At 41.1% G+C, this 21,838-nt stretch overlaps 1 protein-coding gene across 1 annotated transcript; it reads right to left on the bottom strand.

Moving 5' to 3' along the window:
- Window positions 1-1,556: 1,556 nt before the first annotated feature.
- On the bottom strand, window positions 1,557-18,636 carry LOC132154856 (macrophage mannose receptor 1-like). The gene is made up of 31 exons (XM_059563571.1): window positions 18,476-18,636; window positions 17,937-18,320; window positions 16,956-17,132; window positions 16,633-16,785; window positions 16,435-16,548; window positions 16,049-16,186; window positions 15,511-15,690; window positions 15,247-15,404; window positions 15,030-15,146; window positions 14,822-14,937; window positions 14,448-14,596; window positions 14,146-14,345; window positions 13,908-14,029; window positions 13,477-13,549; window positions 13,229-13,382; window positions 13,078-13,113; window positions 12,781-12,947; window positions 12,575-12,636; window positions 12,384-12,484; window positions 12,073-12,215; window positions 11,830-11,932; window positions 11,452-11,615; window positions 11,306-11,350; window positions 11,116-11,215; window positions 10,776-11,005; window positions 3,752-3,917; window positions 3,103-3,258; window positions 2,902-3,015; window positions 2,556-2,744; window positions 2,087-2,119; window positions 1,557-1,880 (listed from the first exon to the last, which is right to left on the bottom strand). The coding sequence occupies exons 1-31, from the start codon at window positions 18,579-18,581 to the stop codon at window positions 1,666-1,668; spliced, it is 4,365 nt and encodes a 1,454-aa protein (XP_059419554.1). The 5' UTR covers window positions 18,582-18,636; the 3' UTR covers window positions 1,557-1,665.
- Window positions 18,637-21,838: the final 3,202 nt, after the last annotated feature.

The raw sequence follows: 21,838 nt of genomic DNA, 5'->3' as shown, positions 1-21,838 counted from the left end.
TAGTTGCAACTCTTGCGTCATCAGAGAAGTGTGTTCAACGCATCACCGTTTCTGTTTAAAAAACGTTGTGCAACGTTTTGTCGGGGCTGAACGCAGCCCAGATATCAAAAGATCTTATTGAGAATTACAGAGATTTAGATGATAATGTTACTGTTTCATTTGACGTCACCATTGTGGAGATCAGTTTTTGCTTTAGTTGGGCTCCTGACCCTTGACTTTTGTACTTTAAATTTTGTTTCATTGCTGTGTTTGTATCTTTATGATATATCTGTTACGGCAGTATTAATTTTGATAGTCAAGTGATTATGGCTGTTTCTGTCAGACATGATCTACTAGACTGACTTAAAGTGTTGCTATAGTAATCAAATATTAATTTGGTGTTGAAATATGTGAGTGAATTACAAATTTTTTTGTTTCTTCAATTTTATAAGATGACAGTTTTAGTTTTAAATAATTTGGGCAGCGGTGTCCGCAACACTCAAAGTATTTACAATATATTTTATATTGTATTTAAAATATTTTCAGTATGTATATCGAATTGATTTTTTTTCATAAAGTAAAAAGGCACACACAAATGTCCTGAGAGAAATAGGTAAAATGATTTAGAAAATACCTCTTTTATTACAATAGCATGGTAAATGTTTTGTTTCCAAAATTTACAGTTTTGTTAAAAATGAAAAGAGGAAGATGACAATAAAATTATAAGCACTCAAATCTGTTCATAGTCTTAATGCATCTGGAACCATGATGTTTATTTACACTTGATACCTTTATGTTTCTGAGTACTCTATGCATTAGTTTGTGACAACACTATAGCTTGGAAATTGTTTCTATGCATTTGTATATACCTCATAAATGCCTTTGTAGATACTGGATTGATAAAACTGAGTACAGATACTGCTGCATTGTAATATAGATGTCCCTCTGTATTCAGTTGGTCTGACTGTTTATTGTCTTTGAAATGCTCTCCGAAACAAATAATGCACACTTTTGATGTATTCATGCATTGATTTCCCAGATGTGGTTATCATTGTGCATTCACCTCATTGTTTACTATAGTAACACTTTACAGTTTAAAGTTCAATTTGTTCATATCAGTCAACATTAACTAATTATTAATTTATGTTAATTTCAACTTTTAATTTTAATCATGTAAAAGTGAGCTAACACAAACTAACAATTAACTATTGTATTTTTATTACCTAACATTAATGAATGTGCACTGCACAGTTGGCCTGTAACTGGTTGTTTGATCAAACACATATATCAAAGTGTTATTTTTTTTTTTAGAGCCAATTCTTATTCAGCTTATTCAAAAACTTTTTAAAAACTTAAAGACAGCCTGAAAAATCCTTACAAAAATAGTGGCAATGCCATATTAAACCACTGATTCCAGATGATTCTTTGAAATATTTGATTCGGATTGGTCATGTGCACCATTCTGAAGCTGCTGCACATTTCTTATTACAAAAAATAATTTTCTAATCAATGAATAGTTTTTTAGTGAGTAGCCATGTAGTAAACAGAATAATGTACAGCCATTATCGCAAAATAAATCTGATGAGCCCTGTCATTGTTTATTTATTTTTTTTCTATTTCATGATAATAATTGGCTAACCGTCTCTTGCATAGCCTACAAGTAATGGGACATTATAAAACAGGGTTCTATTCAGCGATCTCAATGTTGGCAATCAATGTTTTATCATCTTTACTATCTGAATAAGCAGCATCTCTGTTATTATACATGGGATTTTCAAATGTAGGCAATAACTGTCTTTTTGAACTTCTGTAGTACATGAAAGCTAGAGCTCCCAATATGCTGACCACTGCAATAGTGAAGAACACAGCCAAACCCTTATTGACCTTGTGAGGCTCAGGACCTGTAAAGAAATAAAAGGTAAAAATAATAACAGAAGATAAATTAGTGTTAAACTGTGATATACACATTATATCAAACTGCAGTTTTATTACTTAACAAAAATTAGTCTACTTTGAGGAAGAGAGGTTGCTGTTTTCTTAACATAAAATTTGATTTTTGAATGTCTTGACAAAAAAAGTAAAGGCGTTAAGAATATGACAATATTACCTTCTTCTGGGGACTTAGTGGTTGTACTTATAACTGCAGAAGAAAAAAATCAGGTCATTTTTTAAAACAGAATGCAACATTTGTATATAAATCTTTCTACCAATCTCTCTCTCTATATTTTTTTTTCTTCTCTAAAATCCATTTCTAATAAGGTAAATTTTAACAATATGTGGACCTGAAGTCTTTTGAGAAGAAAATATTTTTATAAAATACGACTGTCTAAAGTCAAATGGAAAATGACATCTTCCACAACATCCTTGCATTTTTAAGGTAGATTTAAACAGTAAAATACTGAAACAGACTGGTTTTATTGTGTCACCTACAGTAAGTCGCCACACAAATAATTAACTCAACAGTCATTTTAATTTGGAGGACTCAATTCACAAGACAGGTTTGAATTAGGTGTTTGAAACCAGCATATTAGTTAATAAGACATAAACCTGTGTTCCTCTGACAAAAAAATACGTACCTTTGGCAGTTTTGCAGATAAATGATAAGGTAAGGTAATCACAATGTTGTTGTCTCCATTTTTTTGTTTTGGAAGAGAGTAATGCGCAGTCAAAATTCCAATTATGAAATCCATGGTCTTCATCATAATCATTCACAGTTGCCCAGTTAGTGTAATCCACCACAGTATTGTCTGACCATAACCAGTGTCCTGTGTAGTTAGATAACCCAGGGTGAGATCATACAGTATGTACCCAACTCCTTAAGGCCCATGAGTTCAACCTCTAACAATGTAAAAACTCGTGGACACTGGTAAAGTGTTGAATAGAAGAGATTTCCTGTATGTGAATGTATATTTAGCGCATTACCTTTCTGGTTCTGGAAAAGTCCAATCCAAAAGCTTTTGAAACTGTCCATGAGCATGACGTTGTTCTCTATAAACTTCTGTTCCTCTTCATCCCTAATGCTGACAAGAGATGCTCCTGGAACCAAGGTGCAAACTTTGTTAATCTTTTGTTCTCTGCACCTAATTAAGTAAACTGTATTTTAAATCAATTTTAGATCCATACCCCATGTCATACAGAGTCTAGATGCTCTGCTCCACGATTTCAGTTCCATCACAAAAGCATAGCAACTGTCTTTGTAAGGTATCCACCTTACTGGACTGTCATCATCTTCTTGTGGGCAGTGCCCAGGATGCTGTGGTGGAACAGTCGGGAGAATATCTGTTGGAGAATGTCCCATGGAAATAGCGTTTACCAAGATGATACAAGAACTATTATCCATTCAGTGTGTAATATGACTGGATGTGTGTTGTATCAAGAACTGAGTACCGAGGCTTTTCAATCAAAAAAACATATTCATTCAGACACAATACAATTGACCGGCTTCAAGGTTGAGTAACAGAACCATTCACTCAACTGATTTGTTCATAAAACTGCGATGCATGACCGACGGTACGACTATGACTTTGTTTGGAACTATTTTTTTTTTGGTGGAGGGTCAAATTGAATTGCTATTTGAAAATAGGCTACTTAAATACTGTTGTGACTTCCTGGTGGGTGTCATATATATGGAAAGATTTGTATACAGGAGTTAAACTGAAAGTAATATTTCTAATGCATTTTAAAAATCTGAACAATTTGATAAGTTATCCATAATTATTTGCTGTAATTTGAGAGACACACACACACAAATGATAAGGTAGAGTAATCTCACCTGTTGTTTGCTCACAGACACTGTAGTAGGTTTGATTGCAGAGAGTTGTTTTCCATCCTCCGTCTGTGTCCATGTATGCACAAGGACGGTTGGGCCGTGGTTCAGAAGATGCCCATTTCTCCATATTCATGGGCCAGTTATTTGCCCATATAAAATATCCTTTTGTCTGTTGAATGCAAATATACAATTTGTAGATTATATGGAGTCATCAATATATCAGACACAAAGAAAAAGTAAGTTCTCTTACGAGAGCTCTCTCGTACTGCGTCTTAGCTAAGACGCTACGGGAAAAGTCTCTTTTCACGAAATACTGAAGCAAAAAATTATCCTTAATTTTGTATTTTTGTAAAGCGCATTTGCAGCAGTACACAGCCATAGGCGAGACGGCTCGTTCGCTCATTGGCTTGTTCTGCGGCAACTGCACAGCCTATCGAGCGCGGGCTGATGCAACATCAGACCAATAAGGGCGCTTCGCGCCCTTCTTGCCACTTCCCGCCGAAACGGGTGTGGCCCAACCTATAAAAGGAGCTCGAAAAGGCTGACTCACCTGATTTTTCATCTCTTCAGCGAAGCTCACGCATCGCTGGATCACGGAGGAAGCAAGCGCCGTCTGAGAAAGCACATCAGCAGGACGAGCCATTCTGAAGCTGCTGGCATCGCCGCCTTCCATTGCCGTTCCTGCTGCGCTATCCGGCGCCTATATCCTTTCAATCCTGTTATATACAAGCTGTTCTTTATGTGTGTGTGTGTGTTCGCCCTGCGACACACACTCGTAAAAGAGCTCGCGTCTTTTTTAAGATGCCTTCCTGCGGCTCGTCAGAGCCCCACTCAGCGAGGGAGACCGGTACGTCATCTGTGTCTCCTGTCTGGGTGAAGATCACGCAGCGCTCGCTCGCTGACGGCGGATGCCCCCACTGCGAGCTGTTGCCATGGTGACTCTGAGGACTCGCCTGGCCTTTTTCTCTGAGCCTGCATTCTCCGCTGCGCTGAAGCGCCGTAAAAGCATCGCTTCCAGCGGATTCCGGAACCGTCTTCAGCTCAACCGAGCTCGCCGGTTCGCCCTGCTTCACCGGCCCCCCCCTGCATCGCTTCCCGGTGGGCAGCGCCCGCTGTTTGCCGGCGCGTCGTCCGAGGAAGTCGATCTCAGGGCCGCGTCGGGGGAAGAGGACACGCGCTCTCTGCTGGCTTCGGGCAGTGATGGCTGGGCGAGCTCCGAGGATCTCGCGCCTTCTGCTCAGAAGCCCAGCAGACGAGCTGACATCGAGAAGGAGCCGGGGCGAATGCTCGTGTTGGCCGCGATGTGTCTCGGCCGCGAGTGGTTTGCACCAGCGCCCCCCCCTCTCGTTCCCGGCTGGATGGTATTTCCCTTTCGGATGAGCGTACTTCTCAAAGCCCGCCTCATTTCTTCCTGAGCTTCACGAAGAGGTGGCGAAGGCTTGGAACGCTCCATATTCAGCACGAACTCGTTCGTCTGTCTCACTAGCATTCTCCACACTGATGATGCTAAAAACAGGAACTACCACTCACTTCCGCCGGTGGAACAGGCGATAGCGACGCACCTTTGTCCGCCCTCTGCTGGACGGCGGCAAAAGCGGTGTTGCCATCTAAAGCCTCCTGTGTGACGCTGCGTCGGCACTACTAACGATGGCTGCTTCATCGAAGCGCAGGTGTACGAGTTCCGCTGTGGCCGAGCTCTCACCCAAGCGCGCCGCTGTTTCAGTTCCAGGAGTTGTGACTGTCTCAGCGTTTTCTGCAATGCGCAAGCCTGCACAGTTGCCCGCTTGCCTGCACACAAAAGCCGTTATCACAACAGCTTCAGCAACGCAGCTCGAGACCCCCGTTCTCGCTCTACTGGCCGTCGCCCCGCGCCGCGGGGACCGCGGCAGAGGATTACGGTGAGGCCGGGAGCCCCGAAGCCATCCTGGGAAAGCCATCTACGCATGCTGCATGACGCTGCGTCGGCACTACACACGATGGCTGCTTCATCGAAGCGCCGGTGTACGAGTTCCGCTGCGGCCGGGCTGTCACCGAAGCGCGCCGCTGTTTCAGTTTCCAGAGATTGTGACTGTTTCAGCGTTGTTTGCAATGCGCAAGCCTGTACGGTTGCCCGCTTGCCTGCACACGAAAACCGTTATCACGGCTACCCAGATATTTCCCGAAAAAGGTGTAATTTCTGGTGTCCCGGCCACGGCCGATGGTGCTATAAATGTAGTGACGATGCCCACTGCTCAGTGCCCATCTCCGCATATAAGCACAGCCCTTCACACAGGGCTCGCGCCTATAAAAGCGACTCAAGTCGATCACGCGCACTACATAGTAGACGTGCCCACTCCTCAGTGCCCACAATCACTATGTCACACGCGTCATGTGGTTTCTGTAAAAACGAAACCCGTGCACGTTCGTCCGGCCACGGCCGATGGTGCTATAAATGTAGTGACGATGCCCACTCCTCAGTGCCCATCTCCACATGTAAGCATAGCCCTGCACACAGGGCCTGCGCCCATAATGTCGACTCAAGTCGGTCGCGCACACTGCATAGTAAACGTGCCCACCCCTCAGTGCCCACAATTACTATGTCACACACGTCATGTGGTTTCTGTAAAAACGAGACCCGTGCATGCTCGTCCGGCCACGGCCGATGGTGCTATAAATGCAGTGACGATGCCCACTACCCAGTGCCCATCTCCACATGTAAGCACAGCCCTGCACACAGGGCTAGCGCACATAAGATCGACACAGATCGGTCGAGCGCGCCGCATAGTAAACGTGCCCACTTCCCAGTGCCCACATACACTATGTCACATACGGCGCGGGGCTTCTGTAAAAATGAGACCCGTGCACGTACATTCTGCACAGGCAGACAGCGAGTTGAAAGTGGTAAAAGTGCACACATGCAGCCCACGGTTACTCGCAGATATATCGAGTCCCACGGGACCCGCTCAGCCTCCCTCCAGTCGGTTAAGCGCCGGAACGGGGTCGAGGAAGAGCGATCTGCCCGCTGTGATCAGCGCGCTCCCCGCCTCAGATGCGCAGCACACTCGAGCGCCGCCGTTGCCCAGTCAACAGAGCGCGTTTCGCATCCAGCCCTTAGCCATTCATGCAGATGCATGGTCAGTGCTTCCAGGGGTTTCGGATTGGGTGCTAGGCATTATAAAGAGAGGCTACTCGCTACAGTTTTCTCGACGCCCACCGTGCTTTTCAGCGCGCGTCGAAACTACGGTCAAAACAGAAGTAGCACACATACTTCGGGCCGAAATATCAAAACTGTTGAGCAAAGGGGCTGTAGAGCCTGTGTCTCAAAGCGAGGGGGGGCTGTACAGCAGATACTTTCTGGTGCCCAAGAGAGACGGGGGTCTCCGGCCCATACTGGATCTAAGACAGCTGAACAGGCATTGATGAAACACAGTTTCAAAATGTTCACGACCAGGAAGCTCCTCGCGCAGATTCGCAGAGGGGACTGGTTCATGTCAATAGATCTGAAGGACGCGTATTTTCAAATACAGATAGCGTCAAACCACAGGCGATATTTGAGATTCGCCTTCGAGGGCCAGGCATACCAGTTTGCAGTCCTGCCATTCGGCTTGTCCGTAGCTCCTCGTACGCTTACGAGGTGCATGGATGCAGCGCTCGCTCCTCTTAGACTCAGAGGCACACGAGTGCTGAATTATTTGGACGACTGGCTGGTTCTGGCCCGATCATGAGCGGAGCTCATGGACCACAGAGCCGTTTTACTCGATCACCTCGAGAAGCTCGGCCTCAGTGTCAATTGGGTGAAGAGTTCGCTGAACCCCAGTCAGACGATCCTGTTTCTGGGTATAGTTCTGAACTCGTGTTCCATGACGGCGCGGCTGTCACCACAGCGCGCGATGGGCATTCAGCGTGCAGCGAGTTCTTTCCGCTGTGGCGCGACTGTGTCGCTCAAACACTGTCAAAAGATGCTGGGTTTCATGGCCTCAGCATCTCCGGTTCTGCGGCTGGGCCTGCTCCGCATGCGCCCCCTGCAGTTCTGGCTGAAGGCTCGGGTGCCGCGCAGAGCGTGGGCGTCTGGCCGGCTGCATTTCAAGGTCGATCAGAGCTGTGTTGCGGCTCTAGCACCTTGGACAGCGAACGGCTGGTACCGATCAGGTGTAAGCCTGGGGACTTCCCCGAGTGTGAAAATGGTGTCGACGGACGCCTCCACTTCGGGATGGGGAGCGCTGCTCGAAGGCAGACCGTCCTTTGGCCTATGGTCAGAACGGGAAAAGCTCCATCATATCAACTGCCTGGAAATGCTGGCAGTGGAGAATGCGCTGACGCGCTTTTGTCCCCATATCAAGGATCACCACGTCGTAGTCCGTTCGGACAACATGTCCATGGTGTCCTACATAAATCGCCAGGGCGGTCTCGGGTCCCGAAACCTGTACAGGCTGACGGAACGCCTCCTGATTTGGGCTCAACGCAACGTGCGCTCGCTGAGAGCGGTGCATGTGCCTGGACTGCAGAATCTGGGTCCAGACAGGCTGTCCAGAGGCAATGTCCCTACGGGAGAATGGTCTCTACACCCGCAAACAGTTCGGCTGTTGTGGGAGAGATTTGGCATGGCGGAGGTGGACCTCTTTGCGTCCCACGGAAACGCTCACTGCCCCACATTCTTTTCCAAGAACGAAAGCGCGCTGTCACGGAAATGGCCGTGCTGCCCGCTTTATGCGTTCCCTCCCGTCTCCCTCCTTCCGCAGGTGATAGAACGGGTGAGAGAAACGGGATGTTCAATACTGCTTGTGGCACCTCTTTGGAAGAACCATCCATGGTTCCCAGATTTGATGCAATTAGCAGATGTCGCCCCATGGCCGGTACCGTTGAGGAGAGATCTCCTCTCGCAGGCCAGGGGCTCGATTTGGCACCCTCGACCGGAGTTGTGGTCCCTCCATGTATGGGCACTCAACGGTTACCCGCTGATCTCGCAGGGGGAGTGCTAAATACCATCACTCAGGCTAGAGCTCCGTCGACACGACGTCTGTATGCCTCGAAGTGGTCGGTGTTCTCCAGCTGGTGCACAGCTCGAGGTTATTCACCCCTTAGTTGTGAGGTGACGGAGGTCCTCTCCTTCCTACAGGAGCTGTTGGATAAGGGCAGAGCCCCATCCACGCTCAAAGTTTATGTGGTGGCCATCGCGGCGTTTTCTGAAACGGCGTCCGGTCAGTCAATAGGAAGGAACGATTTAGTCATCCGGTTCCTCAGAGGAGCTAGGAGGCTGAATCCTCCCAGACATCCGTCAGTCCCTATGTGGGACCTCGCGGCGGTTTTGGAGGCCTTGAAGGGTCCCCCTTTTGAGCCTATCCAATCGGTTAGCCTTCAGCATCTGTCGTTCAAGACAGTATTCTTGTTGGCTCTCGCTTCTGTGAAGCGTGTGGGTGATTTGCACGCGCTCTCGGTGAGCCAGTCGTGCTTGGAGTTTGGGCCCAATGACTCAAGGGTCATACTCAAACCTAGGCACGGTTATGTGCCGAAATCCCTCAACACACCGTTTCGGGCTCAGGTTATTGCCCTGTCTGCCCTGCCGGTGTCAGGGGAGGATGGAGACTCGAGTCTTCTTTGCCCTGTCAGGGTTTTAAGAGCTTATGTGTCTCGCTCTGCTGCCTCTCGGCAGACGGAGCAGCTATTTGTCTCGTTCGGTGGACGTTCCAAGGGAATGGCTGTTTCGAGACAGACTCTATCCAGATGGATAGTTGACGCCATAGCGTTAGCTTACGCTTCCAGGGGCCTTCAGTGCCCGTTGGGCGTCAGAGCACACTCCACAAGAGGCGTCGCCTCGTCGTGGGCGTGGTCTACTGGGATCTCCTTGCAGGATATATGTATGGCGGCGGGTTGGGCCTCGCCGTCTACATTTATCAGGTTCTATAACCTGGAGGTTCCCGCCTTGCAAGCAAGGCTGCTGTCGGTATAGAAGAATCAGGGCCCTGAGGGGAATTCTGAATTCATGAGCGCTAGGCGCTGCCGACTGTTATATGGGCAGTATTGCGTAAGACCCGCATTGCCACATTGGTCAGGCCTTGCCTCGGCTGTGTGATGTCATATTGCCGCATCTACGGATGCTGCTAGATATGGGACGGAGGGTTTTTCCCCCTTTTTTCTGTCCCGGACTCTCTGTGAGTCCCTCAGGTGACTGTGCACTGTAAATCCTGGGCGTTGCTTCAGGTTTATCGGTGTGTGATCCCTGCGCGCACGGCGTTTTACATCGGGTTCCCGTAGCGTCTTAGCTAAGACGCAGTACGAGAGAGCTCTCGTAAGAGAACGTACTCGGTTACTAAACGTAACCTCGGTTCTCTCTAGAAGAGCGAACGAGTACTGCGTTCTCTGCCGTGCGTACGATTCACTCTGGTTCGCTTCGGCGATGAAATAAATCAGGTGAGTCAGCCTTTTCGAGCTCCTTTTATAGGTTGGGCCACACCCGTTTCGGCGGGAAGTGGCAAGAAGGGCGCGAAGCGCCCTTATTGGTCTGATGTTGCATCAGCCCGCGCTCGATAGGCTGTGCAGTTGCCGCAGAACAAGCCAATGAGCGAACGAGCCGTCTCGCCTATGGCTGTGTACTGCTGCAAATGCGCTTTACAAAAATACAAAATTAAGGATAATTTTTTGCTTCAGTATTTCGTGAAAAGAGACTTTTCCCGTAGCGTCTTAGCTAAGACGCAGTACTCGTTCGCTCTTCTAGAGAGAACCGAGGTTACGTTTAGTAACCGAGTACGTTTTATAGTGTTCATTTTCAAAAGACTAATTTAGAAAAACACTCATTACATTTGTTTTCCACTTAATGTTCAACGTAAAATGACTTTCTTGAGCATCTCTTCAGCATTTTTAAGATTTGTAGTTTTTTTGGATTTTGACAGCCCTTGTAATCATTGACTTTCACTGTATGGCAATGAGCAGCCTGTACATTCTCCCAAACATCTCACTTTGTGTTCCTCAGAACAAAGAACTCATAAGGGTGACTGAATATTCCTATTAATTGCAATGCCATGACCTTCCCTTTCTCACTCGATTTCATTACCTGTACACTGCTGAGACCGATCCACATGGGCTGTTTGGCCCTATAGACCTGCAACTCGAGGTAAGCTTGTTTTATCAAATCCCGAATGCTGGCCAGATGAGCCCCCTCTGCCTCACAGCGACGGTTTGCATCACTCCACGTTAGGTTCTCTTGAATCACTTTGAAAGATGAATTTCCAAGCTTGACAAAGGTTTTAGGAATTTCAGTCGGCACTGGGGCAATACCAGGATCTGAACATGTGAAAAATGACAAAATGGATGCAAAATGTGAAGAGTGGTAAAAGCCTGCAAAATATCTACAATTTCTCTGCAAGTCTGTCACTTGGTTCAGCTAAACTCACCAACATCACGACTGCAGATAAAACCGTAAGTAGAATTACAGTCAGTTGCCACCCACTTGCCAAATTCAGAGCTTGAACTCTTGCCCATAAAAACACATTCCTGTTTGAAAAATAAACATCTATTAAAGCAATTACTTTTATCACTAAAAACAATACTATTTAGTTATAATCTTAGTTTATTAGGGTATACCTGTTCATCTGAATGGTGATATTTTGTCCAATGGTATGAATGCCACTGTGAGTGAAAATAATATAAACAGTCCATAGTCATCCCAAAACATCTTCAGGTTAAATGTGGAATTTATTAAGCTACAAATGTTTTTAAATGTTTTAAACACTTATAAATGTCCATACATAGGGATGGGGTTGAATTTTTCCATTGGCCCACTCGGTGAATTGAACTTTACTCCCATCTGTCCACTTGAACCTCCCGTTTGCCAAATTGCTGAATCCAATCCATAAGTCTGTGGTTTTCTCTCTAATTATTGTGCTTACAAAGGCTGCAGCAAATGTAATGTAATAAATAAAACATACAGTGTCTGATTATGATCAAGTCAATGTGTATAGCTAAAAAAAAATAATAATAACATAACAATAAAAAATCTTTCTAATCAAGATACAGGCGTTCTAGATTAGTCACATTTTAATTTATTTTAGTTCTGAGCAAGAAACCTCTTGTCCAATTCATTAACTGAACTATCACAAAGCTTTTACCTTGTTGTTGTTTATTCAGAATAGATGCCAGATCTCCACCAAGCTCTCTGCAGTATCCTCTCGCTTCTGTCCATGTTTTCAATTCTTCCTTCACGTTGTAGCACTAAAATGTGTTATATAAATGACATTTCTTCACACAATTTCACAAATGTTGCATTGTAAAATCAGTTACATCAGTTACATAGTTATTTTTTTATTTTTTATTTTTCCATAATTTTAGAATATATATATAATTATAATTACTTTTCCTTTGAAGTGTTTCCACTCAGGAGCACAGCCTCCTTTAGGCTGTTGTGTAGGGGCCACTGTGGTGTTTACTGTAGGTGACCCACTTCGCTTACAAAAAAAATTATATTCATCTCCACAGTTAATAGTTTCCCAGAGTCCTGTAACGATCAAAATGCTTTTTGTTTAATGTAATTAATCAAATGTATCAACAGTGATTTGATCACACATTAGAAACATTTTCTGCACCAAATTTTTCAGTGGTCAGTAACACATTCCACTAATTATACAGTATCCACCATATTAACAGATCAGAAGATATGATGTACCTTGAGATGTGGTCATCTTCACACATCTTTCCTCACTGTTTTTAAAAGCAGGCTGATTTTCTTCCCAAGCTTGAAATACTACAGGGGACCCATCCATCCACCTTTATAGATATATAATTTTAAAAAAATTATTTGTTTATTTGTCCTTTTGTAAGGGACTATAGAATTCTGCATACATTCTTTAAACTTACTGGTAAGTTCCATCCAGATCAACTGTCAAACCAATGATAAATTCATTGTGCGAATTCTTAGCCTGCAACACACAGAAAATAAGCACTACACTCAGTCAGTAAATTAAATGTGGTATAAAACATATTCAAAATAACAAATGATACAAAGATGCATTTTGTGTGATATATTGACCACAATATGCTGCTAGAAAACTCAGCCCTCGTACCTGATGCCAAATGAACACCCGCTCAGCCTCATCATTGATAACCACAAGATCGCTATGTGATTTCCTACAGAATGTCCGAGCATCGTGCATAGAAAGTGATGAGTACTGGGACACATAGTACTGGCTACCTCGGAATAGTATCCAGCCATCCTCTGTTTCATTATAAACTTAAATAAAAATAAATAAATGTTTTTAATTCAAGTTCTTCTTTTACTCCATCAGTGTGACAAGATAAACACACACACACACACACATACACACAATCACAAAAATTGTTTGTGCAATTGTAAGACTTACCTGGACCTGTAATATTTACTTCCTTTGGTATCTTTCCTAAAAAACAAAGCGAAGCAATTAGTTGTCATGTATTCAATTTAAATTGAAAAAACAGTACTGTCTTTTTGATCCAGTGATGGTAGAATTACACTTTTGCCAGACTGATTTGTACCTTTTCGGATTTGACAATACCAGTCCTTTCTGTCTTGACAGTTCACATCATTCCACGTTCCATCACTGTCCCAGATTGAAATTCTCATTTCAACACAGTTTTCAATGTTGTTCAGATTGTTTGGTTCATCACTAGCCCAGCTTTGATAGGATGACTAAAACAGAGCAGATTTTGAAAAACCTAAATGACATCCCCTGTGAATTCTATTTAGTATTTATTGTTTTTTAACAAATTCTTTGTGACCTCACCGAAGAACCATCACTCCACACAAAACCCACAGAGGGATCGTACATTCTGTAACCAATCCATGCTGGATACACTCTACAAGCAAAACCACATAGTTTTAATTTATGCATTCATCTTTTTCAGTCATGTGACTTTTTTGCTCATCCACTGTATTTTTCCCGGTTTATCAAAATAATGGCAAGGAATACAAAAACACAAGAAAAATTAGACTCAGCCAAATATAACATTCATTGACATCTATATGCAAATATATGGAAAAGGTTTGTGGCTTAATTGTGGGTAATTATTGTGGATTTTGATGGTCAATGCCCGAAGAGTCATGTTACTGAAACATGTTATTAATCATGTGGTATTGTCATACAAGTGAAACATGTTTGTCCATTAGCTGGACATTCATCAGCTGTCATTATGCAAAAGGAATGATAGATATTACCCTGCTTGTTTCCAAGGAATATCAGCCTCATGCTGGATGCTCAGGAGATCACCACCAAGCTCTTGGCAGAAGTCAAGAGCTTCATCCCAAGTCTTCATTTGGCTCATAGGTACATTAAAATGCTACCAGAAAGACAAGATAATCAGTAATATGTTTGGAAATATTCTACAATCTCTTTTATTTTGTTTCAAATTTACCCAAAAATTAACATGAAAATAGTCTTAAAAGCCCATTTTACCTTGACACAAAAATCTCTATACACAAGTGGCATCCATTCTTCGGGACAGCTTATAGCAGGTGTGGTTGGTGGGGCTGGAGTTGTTATTAGTCCATCAGCTTTCTGCTTGCAGATGTATTTTGCCTTATTTGAGCAGCTGATCACATCCCAAAGCCCAGCAACAATTCCAGTCGTCATGGCAACACAGCCTTGTTTTCTTCCTGATTTTTATTTTTTTGAAAGAAAAAAGACTTTCTAAAATATAGGACTGTAATTATGAGAATTCAGAAACAAAATTATTTCATTGACATTGAGTACAGTACCTGGCATCCCAGCGTTGAAATTAGTAAATGAGACTTTCTTAGTGTTGGTCCATTCAAAAGTGTGCAGATCCTTCTGATTAGACAACCCAATCCAGAAATACTTCTCTGGTCGTGCTCCAACTACACTAACGAGGAATGCATTTTCTACTCTAATGGGGATAAACAAAGAGATTTAGCCTTTTGTAAGGCAGAAAATTACACTGAAAGCTGTTCATAGCTTTTCAGTATAAAATATTTTGCACATACATTTTAAAACATACATTTTATTTAAATTGCTTTAAGGTTTTCAATGTTATCAATGTCAATGTAGTCAAAGTCAATGTAGTAAGGAGGTAGAAAAGACAGAAAACATGTAACTAAAGCAGCGATCGGACCTGGATGAAATATCAACCAGTTGAGAATCATCTTTCTCACACATCTGTTTTGCTTCTTCAAAGGTCTTGGACTCAGGTCCTGCCATGTAGCAGTAGTACCCATACCTGGTCCAACCCTTTTCAAAAAATAAGAGAGCTGTCAGTAAATCTATTTCACCACTTGATGACCGAGAACATTAGGTCCTTTTCTAATCACACAAATACGTACTGTTTTGCATCCGGGGCTTGTGACAACTGTATCATTATTCGAGGCTCTGGAGCTGGACTTCTTCTTACAGATGAATCCATACTTATTTTCACAAATATCATCAGCCCACTTTCCCTCCTAAATGTGAAACAGTTATTAATAAGCTATGAGAAAGACAAATAGAATTAAGATTACTTCTCAAATAACATGAAAAATGTTTTACATATAATGTTCTGACCTCTCCACTCATTAACACGCAGTCCTCTGCACGGACAGCACTGTGACTCGGCTCACTCACCTCCCATGAGGCAAAGGGAACGCTAGATTGGTCACTCCACTCAAACAGCATCTGTGTTTTACGGTCATTGAAACCAATCCAAAGCTCGTCTGTTTTCGCTGAAAATAAAGATGTAGATGATCAACTAGCAACCTCATGTAGGGGTGACGTCCATACCTTTTCTTGCAACAGCACTGTTTTGATATTCTGATCATCAAAACATACAGTATCCAAGCTGTGTGATGACAAAGCTTTGCTCTTCTTTGCTGAGAATACTCAGCAGGTCTCCTCCTTCCCGCAGACAGGAGTCTCGTGCCTCCAGCCATGTTTTCTTGGTGCGATGAAGGAGATAACAGTTGCTTGAATATGGAATCCAGGGGCTATGGCAAAAGCCAGTGTTCACCACTGTCCAAAATGACAAAGATAACAAATTGCCAACATCATATACAGTATGGTAGAGGTTCCTAAACTTTTTAATGCTAGTACCCACTTCAAGAGGTGTAATCAAACTCAAGACCCATTAAAACACATTATTACAACCCATATTGAAGTAGGTTAATAATGCACTGACATGCAGTTCAATAAGGGAGTCAAATGTATGAGAACAACTCATACTGATTCAATACTGAATCATTAAATGATCTGACTCAAATAATGCTATATGTTTTTATTTTTATTTTCGGACACTGCTTGACTCACTAACTCCAGTCCCACAGTTTGAGAACAGTTGTTATATAAAAGAAAGAGTGACTGAGAAGCCTACCTGGTGGAACAATAGGAACAGAATGGCCTCTTTGGCAGACATATCCATGTTTTTCAGAACAAGGTTCATTTGACCATTCAGAACCAAAATCATTTTTCAGGACTCCACAACTGTAGCCTGGTTGTGTGGTTGGGTATCCTTCAATAAACAGAGAAATTATCATTTCAGTCAAGTATTAGTCATTTAGTCAAATTATTTAGGATATGGTGAATCAAGGAAAAATGAAGGTCTCTCATGTCATGCCGCATTTACATTTATTGAAGTACATATTTATTTTTGCCTGTTTGTTTTTTCCCTGGGAATCAAACTAGTGTTGTATTGTGCTCTTCCAGTAAAGCTACACTAATTCAATGAGACTGAATCCTTTGACTGAAAGATGGTCTTACCACTGAGCCATTTCAGATAACGTAATGGCTGGGCATTGCTCCATTGCCATCCACTGGTTACATCTAATTTATTCAGTCCCGTCCATAGTGCATTTGGAGTACTCTGAACAATTCCTAGATAATAATGTTATCAATGTTACATTAGTGCATGTAATGATGAACAGTTTCATTCAGAGAATTTTTTTGATGGGACTGTACCTGCTACAAAGGTGTGTTCGTTAGGTTCAGAGACACTCAGCAGCTCTGCTCCTTGCTGCTGGCAGCTCTTTCTAGCCTGGTACCATGTCAGGGCTGACCCACTATTCACTTGGTAATAGACGTTTGTCAGAGGATGTTTGACCCAGAATGCATCTGCAAATCATCACTAATCATCAGTATGTGCATGCCAATGTTTCATTGTTGGAATATATGTTATTAGTTTAGCCTTCAGTGATGGACAAGTAACAATTGCAGTCTTAAATATTTAATATTTATCATGCAGGCAACATTTGAAATATAAAGTAAATGAGAAATAAACCTACTGTCACGTGTTGGGCAGTAGCCCCACAGCTGATTAACACTGTAGTCTGTCTCAACAGAACACCATAGACGTTGATTGTGTTCATCAGTTTTGGTACAATCTGCATACCATTTTTTCTCATAAAGAAAAGGAAACTGACATGGGCGACCAAATGCATTTCCATCAATGGTATACAATTCTGTAAATTAAAATGTAGAGTTTGTAGATCAGTTATTTGAATAATCATTTGCAGTGCTTGCGAAAATTATCCGATTATGCACAAAAGCATTACATTTAGAATAAAATGAAATGCACAATTACATTTGCAATAAAATTATAAAATATTAATTTAATCATTCAGTTAAATACTAAATACCATGGAATTAAATGGAATTAAACTGATTAGTGTTGGAAATCACTTTCTACTCAAAAAGTGATATAATAAATCAGTTGCATTGGTATCAAGGGTATTATATAACAACAAGAGTGTCCCATTATGAGAAAGGGATTTGGAAATAATAGGAAAATATCCAAAAATGTATGCAGCCATTGATTATTATAACTATTATAAAAAAAATTTTTTTTTTTGTGATTGCATCCAGGGGCAAGTTACACGTAAACATTACCACTATTCAGACTTCCCAAGTCAATTTAAAATTGGTCTTACTATTCAGATTCAAATCTATTATTTTATGCAACTGACTTGGAAAAAAAAGTTATGACCAGTATTAAGAAAAAAAAAAGAAAAAAAAACCAGATGAATAACATGGAAGACTAGTCTAAGCTGTTTATGTAATAACCTCTGAATTGTTGGAAAACTTTAGACAAACATGCTAAGCCATCTTATTTAAGGCAGAAGCAACTTGAGACTACACACACAGTTTGAATTTATAATTGTTTAAAATAAGTGTTGTTTTTTACTTCCTGACTGAATAACAGGCATTTGTATGGAGAGAGAAAAAAATTCATCGTCACTTTCACTGTAAGTTCAATAGACACATACCTTCATAAGTCTTAGAGCAAATATTGTTTAGTGTTCCTTGAATTGTCCATCTGCTCTTCGTTCCAGTGTCTTTTGAGATCACTGGCACACCGTTATCATTAACAGCCAGATACAGAGACTCGTTCTTCAGGCCAAGCAATGTATCACTGTGGCATTCCCACTTCTGCAGATCATTGTCATCTTTACAAATCAGCCACTGCAGTTTTTTGCCCTCTGTTTTACTTCCTACTCCAAGGCATTTCTTTGTGAATGTGTTCAAAATGTGATTTTTTGAAGCCCAGCGAAACTGTTGTGGATTACTGTGTGGGTCACAGGTGGAAAGCTTGTCCAGGGAGCTGGACATGCATTTGTTATAATCCACATTATATATTAGAAAGCTTCCTCCTGCACAAAAAAATTTATGAGATTATGCAGCATTCAGTTATTTACACACATATACACAAGTACTATATCATAAATCTTCTTTCACAATAAATAATACAAAAAGTATGAATATTATTGTCATTCATTATTCAGTTTGATTAAAGAAAAAGACATACCTGACTGTGCAAAGCAGTTTGATAGATGTAATATGAGTAATATAACTACTGTTACTATTATTTTCATCTTGATCCAAAATATATTTTGCGCTGTTACTAGGTTCATTCCAGGGGCATCCTCTGTCGTTGGCTGAGATTCTGCAGTCTCACTTTTGCTTATGCAGACCTGCCCTTTAAACTGGTTTGATTGTTCCAATCAGAAGCACATCCTGTCACATGTCTTTTTCTTCAAAACTGTTGAAACACTAACATCACATGGCTTCTTTGGTCTTAGTCAGCTTGTTTTGTAAATTTTGATGTGAATACCTGTTTTGGTTTGAGTATTTAAGTAACACAGATCATTTTGGTACTACATTATGATTGCTCATGGCAGACCATCTGGAAGAAGTCGAACCTATATTCACTGTCACCTCTTAAATCACTGAGACATTGCCTCTTCCCAGCAATGGTTCTGTCCTGTCAGCATGCACAACAATAGCTGTGCAAAAAAAAAAAACTGAATTACAGTTAAAATTTATGGTCTCAGTGCAATTTCCTGTTATGCCTTGTACTCATGTTCCTGGACATCCAGGAAAAAAAACTTGTGGTGACAGCAATTTACCACACAAGAAAATATGTTAAAGTCATGCCAGCACCTAATACTGTTGGATACTGTAACACACACTGTGACACACACCTGTTACTTTATAAATAATAGTTCTATTAAAAAAAATACAATTATATAAATATGCTTAATTAAATGCTATAATTAAATAATTATATGCTATAATTCAATTATAAATGATTACAAATCATTTTTCACATATTTGCCTCCACTCTGTTGTATTTTCATTGTTCATTTTGCAAACATTTACCCATTGTTTTGACGTCACTATCCATCTTTCTGCCACATGAGAACCAGTTGTCAGATACAAATCACTGATAAGTGTCTTGACTGTGAGTGTTAATGCATTTGAGAAAAATAGCATTTAAATGAACATTTTGCCACAGTTTTTTCTTGAACATGTTATACATATCTAATCATTTCTGTAATACATTTTCATTTTAATTTTGCAACTTATAAAGCATTAAAATTAGCATTCATTTTACATATTAAAACTGGTGTATGAAATGGCAAATGAAAATTATGTAATTTAATATTCATTTTCATTTTGCACCAAACGTTGCACAAATGTACTGGAAAATGTAAATGTAAATACAGAAATGCATTGTCATTTTACATATTGCATTGTCATTTTGCATATTACATCCCAAATTGAATATTGCTACCCATATGCTTCCATACAAACACACTTTCAACATTTTGATTTTTTTTTCTCATGTCTCTTGTCTACATGGGTTCTTCGTCTCTGTTTTGGCAGAGGACATTATAATTCTGTGTACTCATGATGTACTCTATGGAAGCATATGGGTAGCATTATTCAATTTGGAATGTAATATGCAAAATTACAATGCAATATGTAAAATGACAATGCATTTCTGTATTTACATTTACATTTTCCAATGCATTTGTGCAACGTTTGGTGCAAAATGAATATGAAAATTAAATTACATAATTTTCATTTGCCATTTCATACACCATTTTTAATATGCAAAATGAATACTAATTTTATCGCTTTATAAGTTGCAAAATTAAAATGAAAATGTATTACAGAAATGATTAGATATGTCAAACATGTTCAAGCCAAAACTGTGGCAAAATGATAATTTAAATGCTATTTTTCTTAAATGCATTAACACTCACAGTCAAGACACTTACGATTGCATTTTCATTCAATGTCCCGCAATGAATGTAGCAAAATTCAATGTGCACATTGAAAATGCATTCCGAGCCGATGACGTGTCCGCCTTCTCCCGACACGTCAATCACTGCGTGAACAAGGCGGGGATTGCAGAAGGTCAAGAGACTCAAATCTCAAGAAGAGGATTCAAGTGAGAGAACATGGACAAGACAGTTGGTCCGTGTACGTTTTGATAATTTCAGTTTATGGCTTCAAGATTTCATTCGCACTTGTGGGCAGAGCTGAAACGCTGCTTTCATCTGATTGGTCGAATCGCTCCACCTTCAACTCGGTCTTTTCATTCTTTCAGGCAGAATAAGAGTCAGTGCGAGTGAAGCACTGTAATGTCTGAAACTACACTCACTGTTAATTAGCATAATATTTTAATCAGATGTAGCTGGGCACATAATTCGTGCTGCTGCGACTTGCAAGAGACCGGGTTAAATTATTTCTAATTATTTAAATTATTTGAAATGGCAAATGAAAATTATGTTATTTAATTTTCATTTTCATTTTGCACCAAACGTTGCACAAATGTATTGGAAAATGTAAATGTAAATACAGAAATGCATTGTCATTTTACATATTGCATTGTCATTTTGAATATTACATCCCAAATTGAATAATGCTACTCATATGCTTCCATAGTACTCATCAGTGAATAAAGCCTGTGTAAACTTGTCTCATTGCCAACCAAATATGATTACTGTCAATAACCGCAAGAAATGTGTAATACCAGTTACAGTACGCTTCCTGAAGACTTACTGGCATTTGAAAGTATGACTAACGGGCTGAATGAAAGGACCAACTGTTTTGATTCAAAACAGCTACTTATTTTGTGCATCTTTTTGAACGATTCATTAAATGAACCAACTCATAAGAGTCATTTGGTCGTGAGCGCATGACACTTGTCGCTATGTGTATTTGTTTGTGGTGTTTATCAGAATTTTGAAGTACAAGTGCTTATTTATTTATTTAATATTCCATAGGTTTAATTTAGACTGCAACCTCACATTCAAAAGTGCATTTTGTCTGCAACAATGAGCGAGTTTCAAAAGCTATTTTGTTTTCTCTCACTCCATGATGATGCGGATTCTCGAAATGTACATCCGTATGGTTGGATTTTATCTGATAGCCTACGTAAATTGCTCAAATGTTTAAAAAACTAAATTGCACTCACAATCTTGTTATTGTTCAGTCTACACTGTCAAAAATCGCTGTAAAAAAACGGCCAAATTTCAACAGTAACACACTGTTTTTCATTAAAACAGTGCATTCTGGGTAATATTCATCATTTTCGAGAAGGTAGGCTGCTGCTATATATCGTAAATTAACTGTTCAAAGTCGACACTCAGCGGCTCTGTTTCAAATCACACCCTACACCCTCATTCACTATTCCCTACATGAGTTTACTAATAAAGTCCACCTGACAGAGAGAATGAAAACTTATGAGTGAATTCAGACACTGATCAACAGCTGCTGTTAACGAGCAGAATCACTGAAGAAAAGAGAAACAATACAAACACAAGAACTACAACTGACTTCAGCCACAGCTTCAACAAATAGCTTTACCAACTTCACT

The sequence above is a fragment of the Carassius carassius genome, chromosome 12 (genome assembly GCF_963082965.1).
Source record: "Carassius carassius chromosome 12, fCarCar2.1, whole genome shotgun sequence".
Lineage (NCBI taxonomy): Eukaryota > Metazoa > Chordata > Actinopteri > Cypriniformes > Cyprinidae > Carassius > Carassius carassius.
This window is presented reverse-complemented; position numbering and strand designations above follow the sequence as displayed.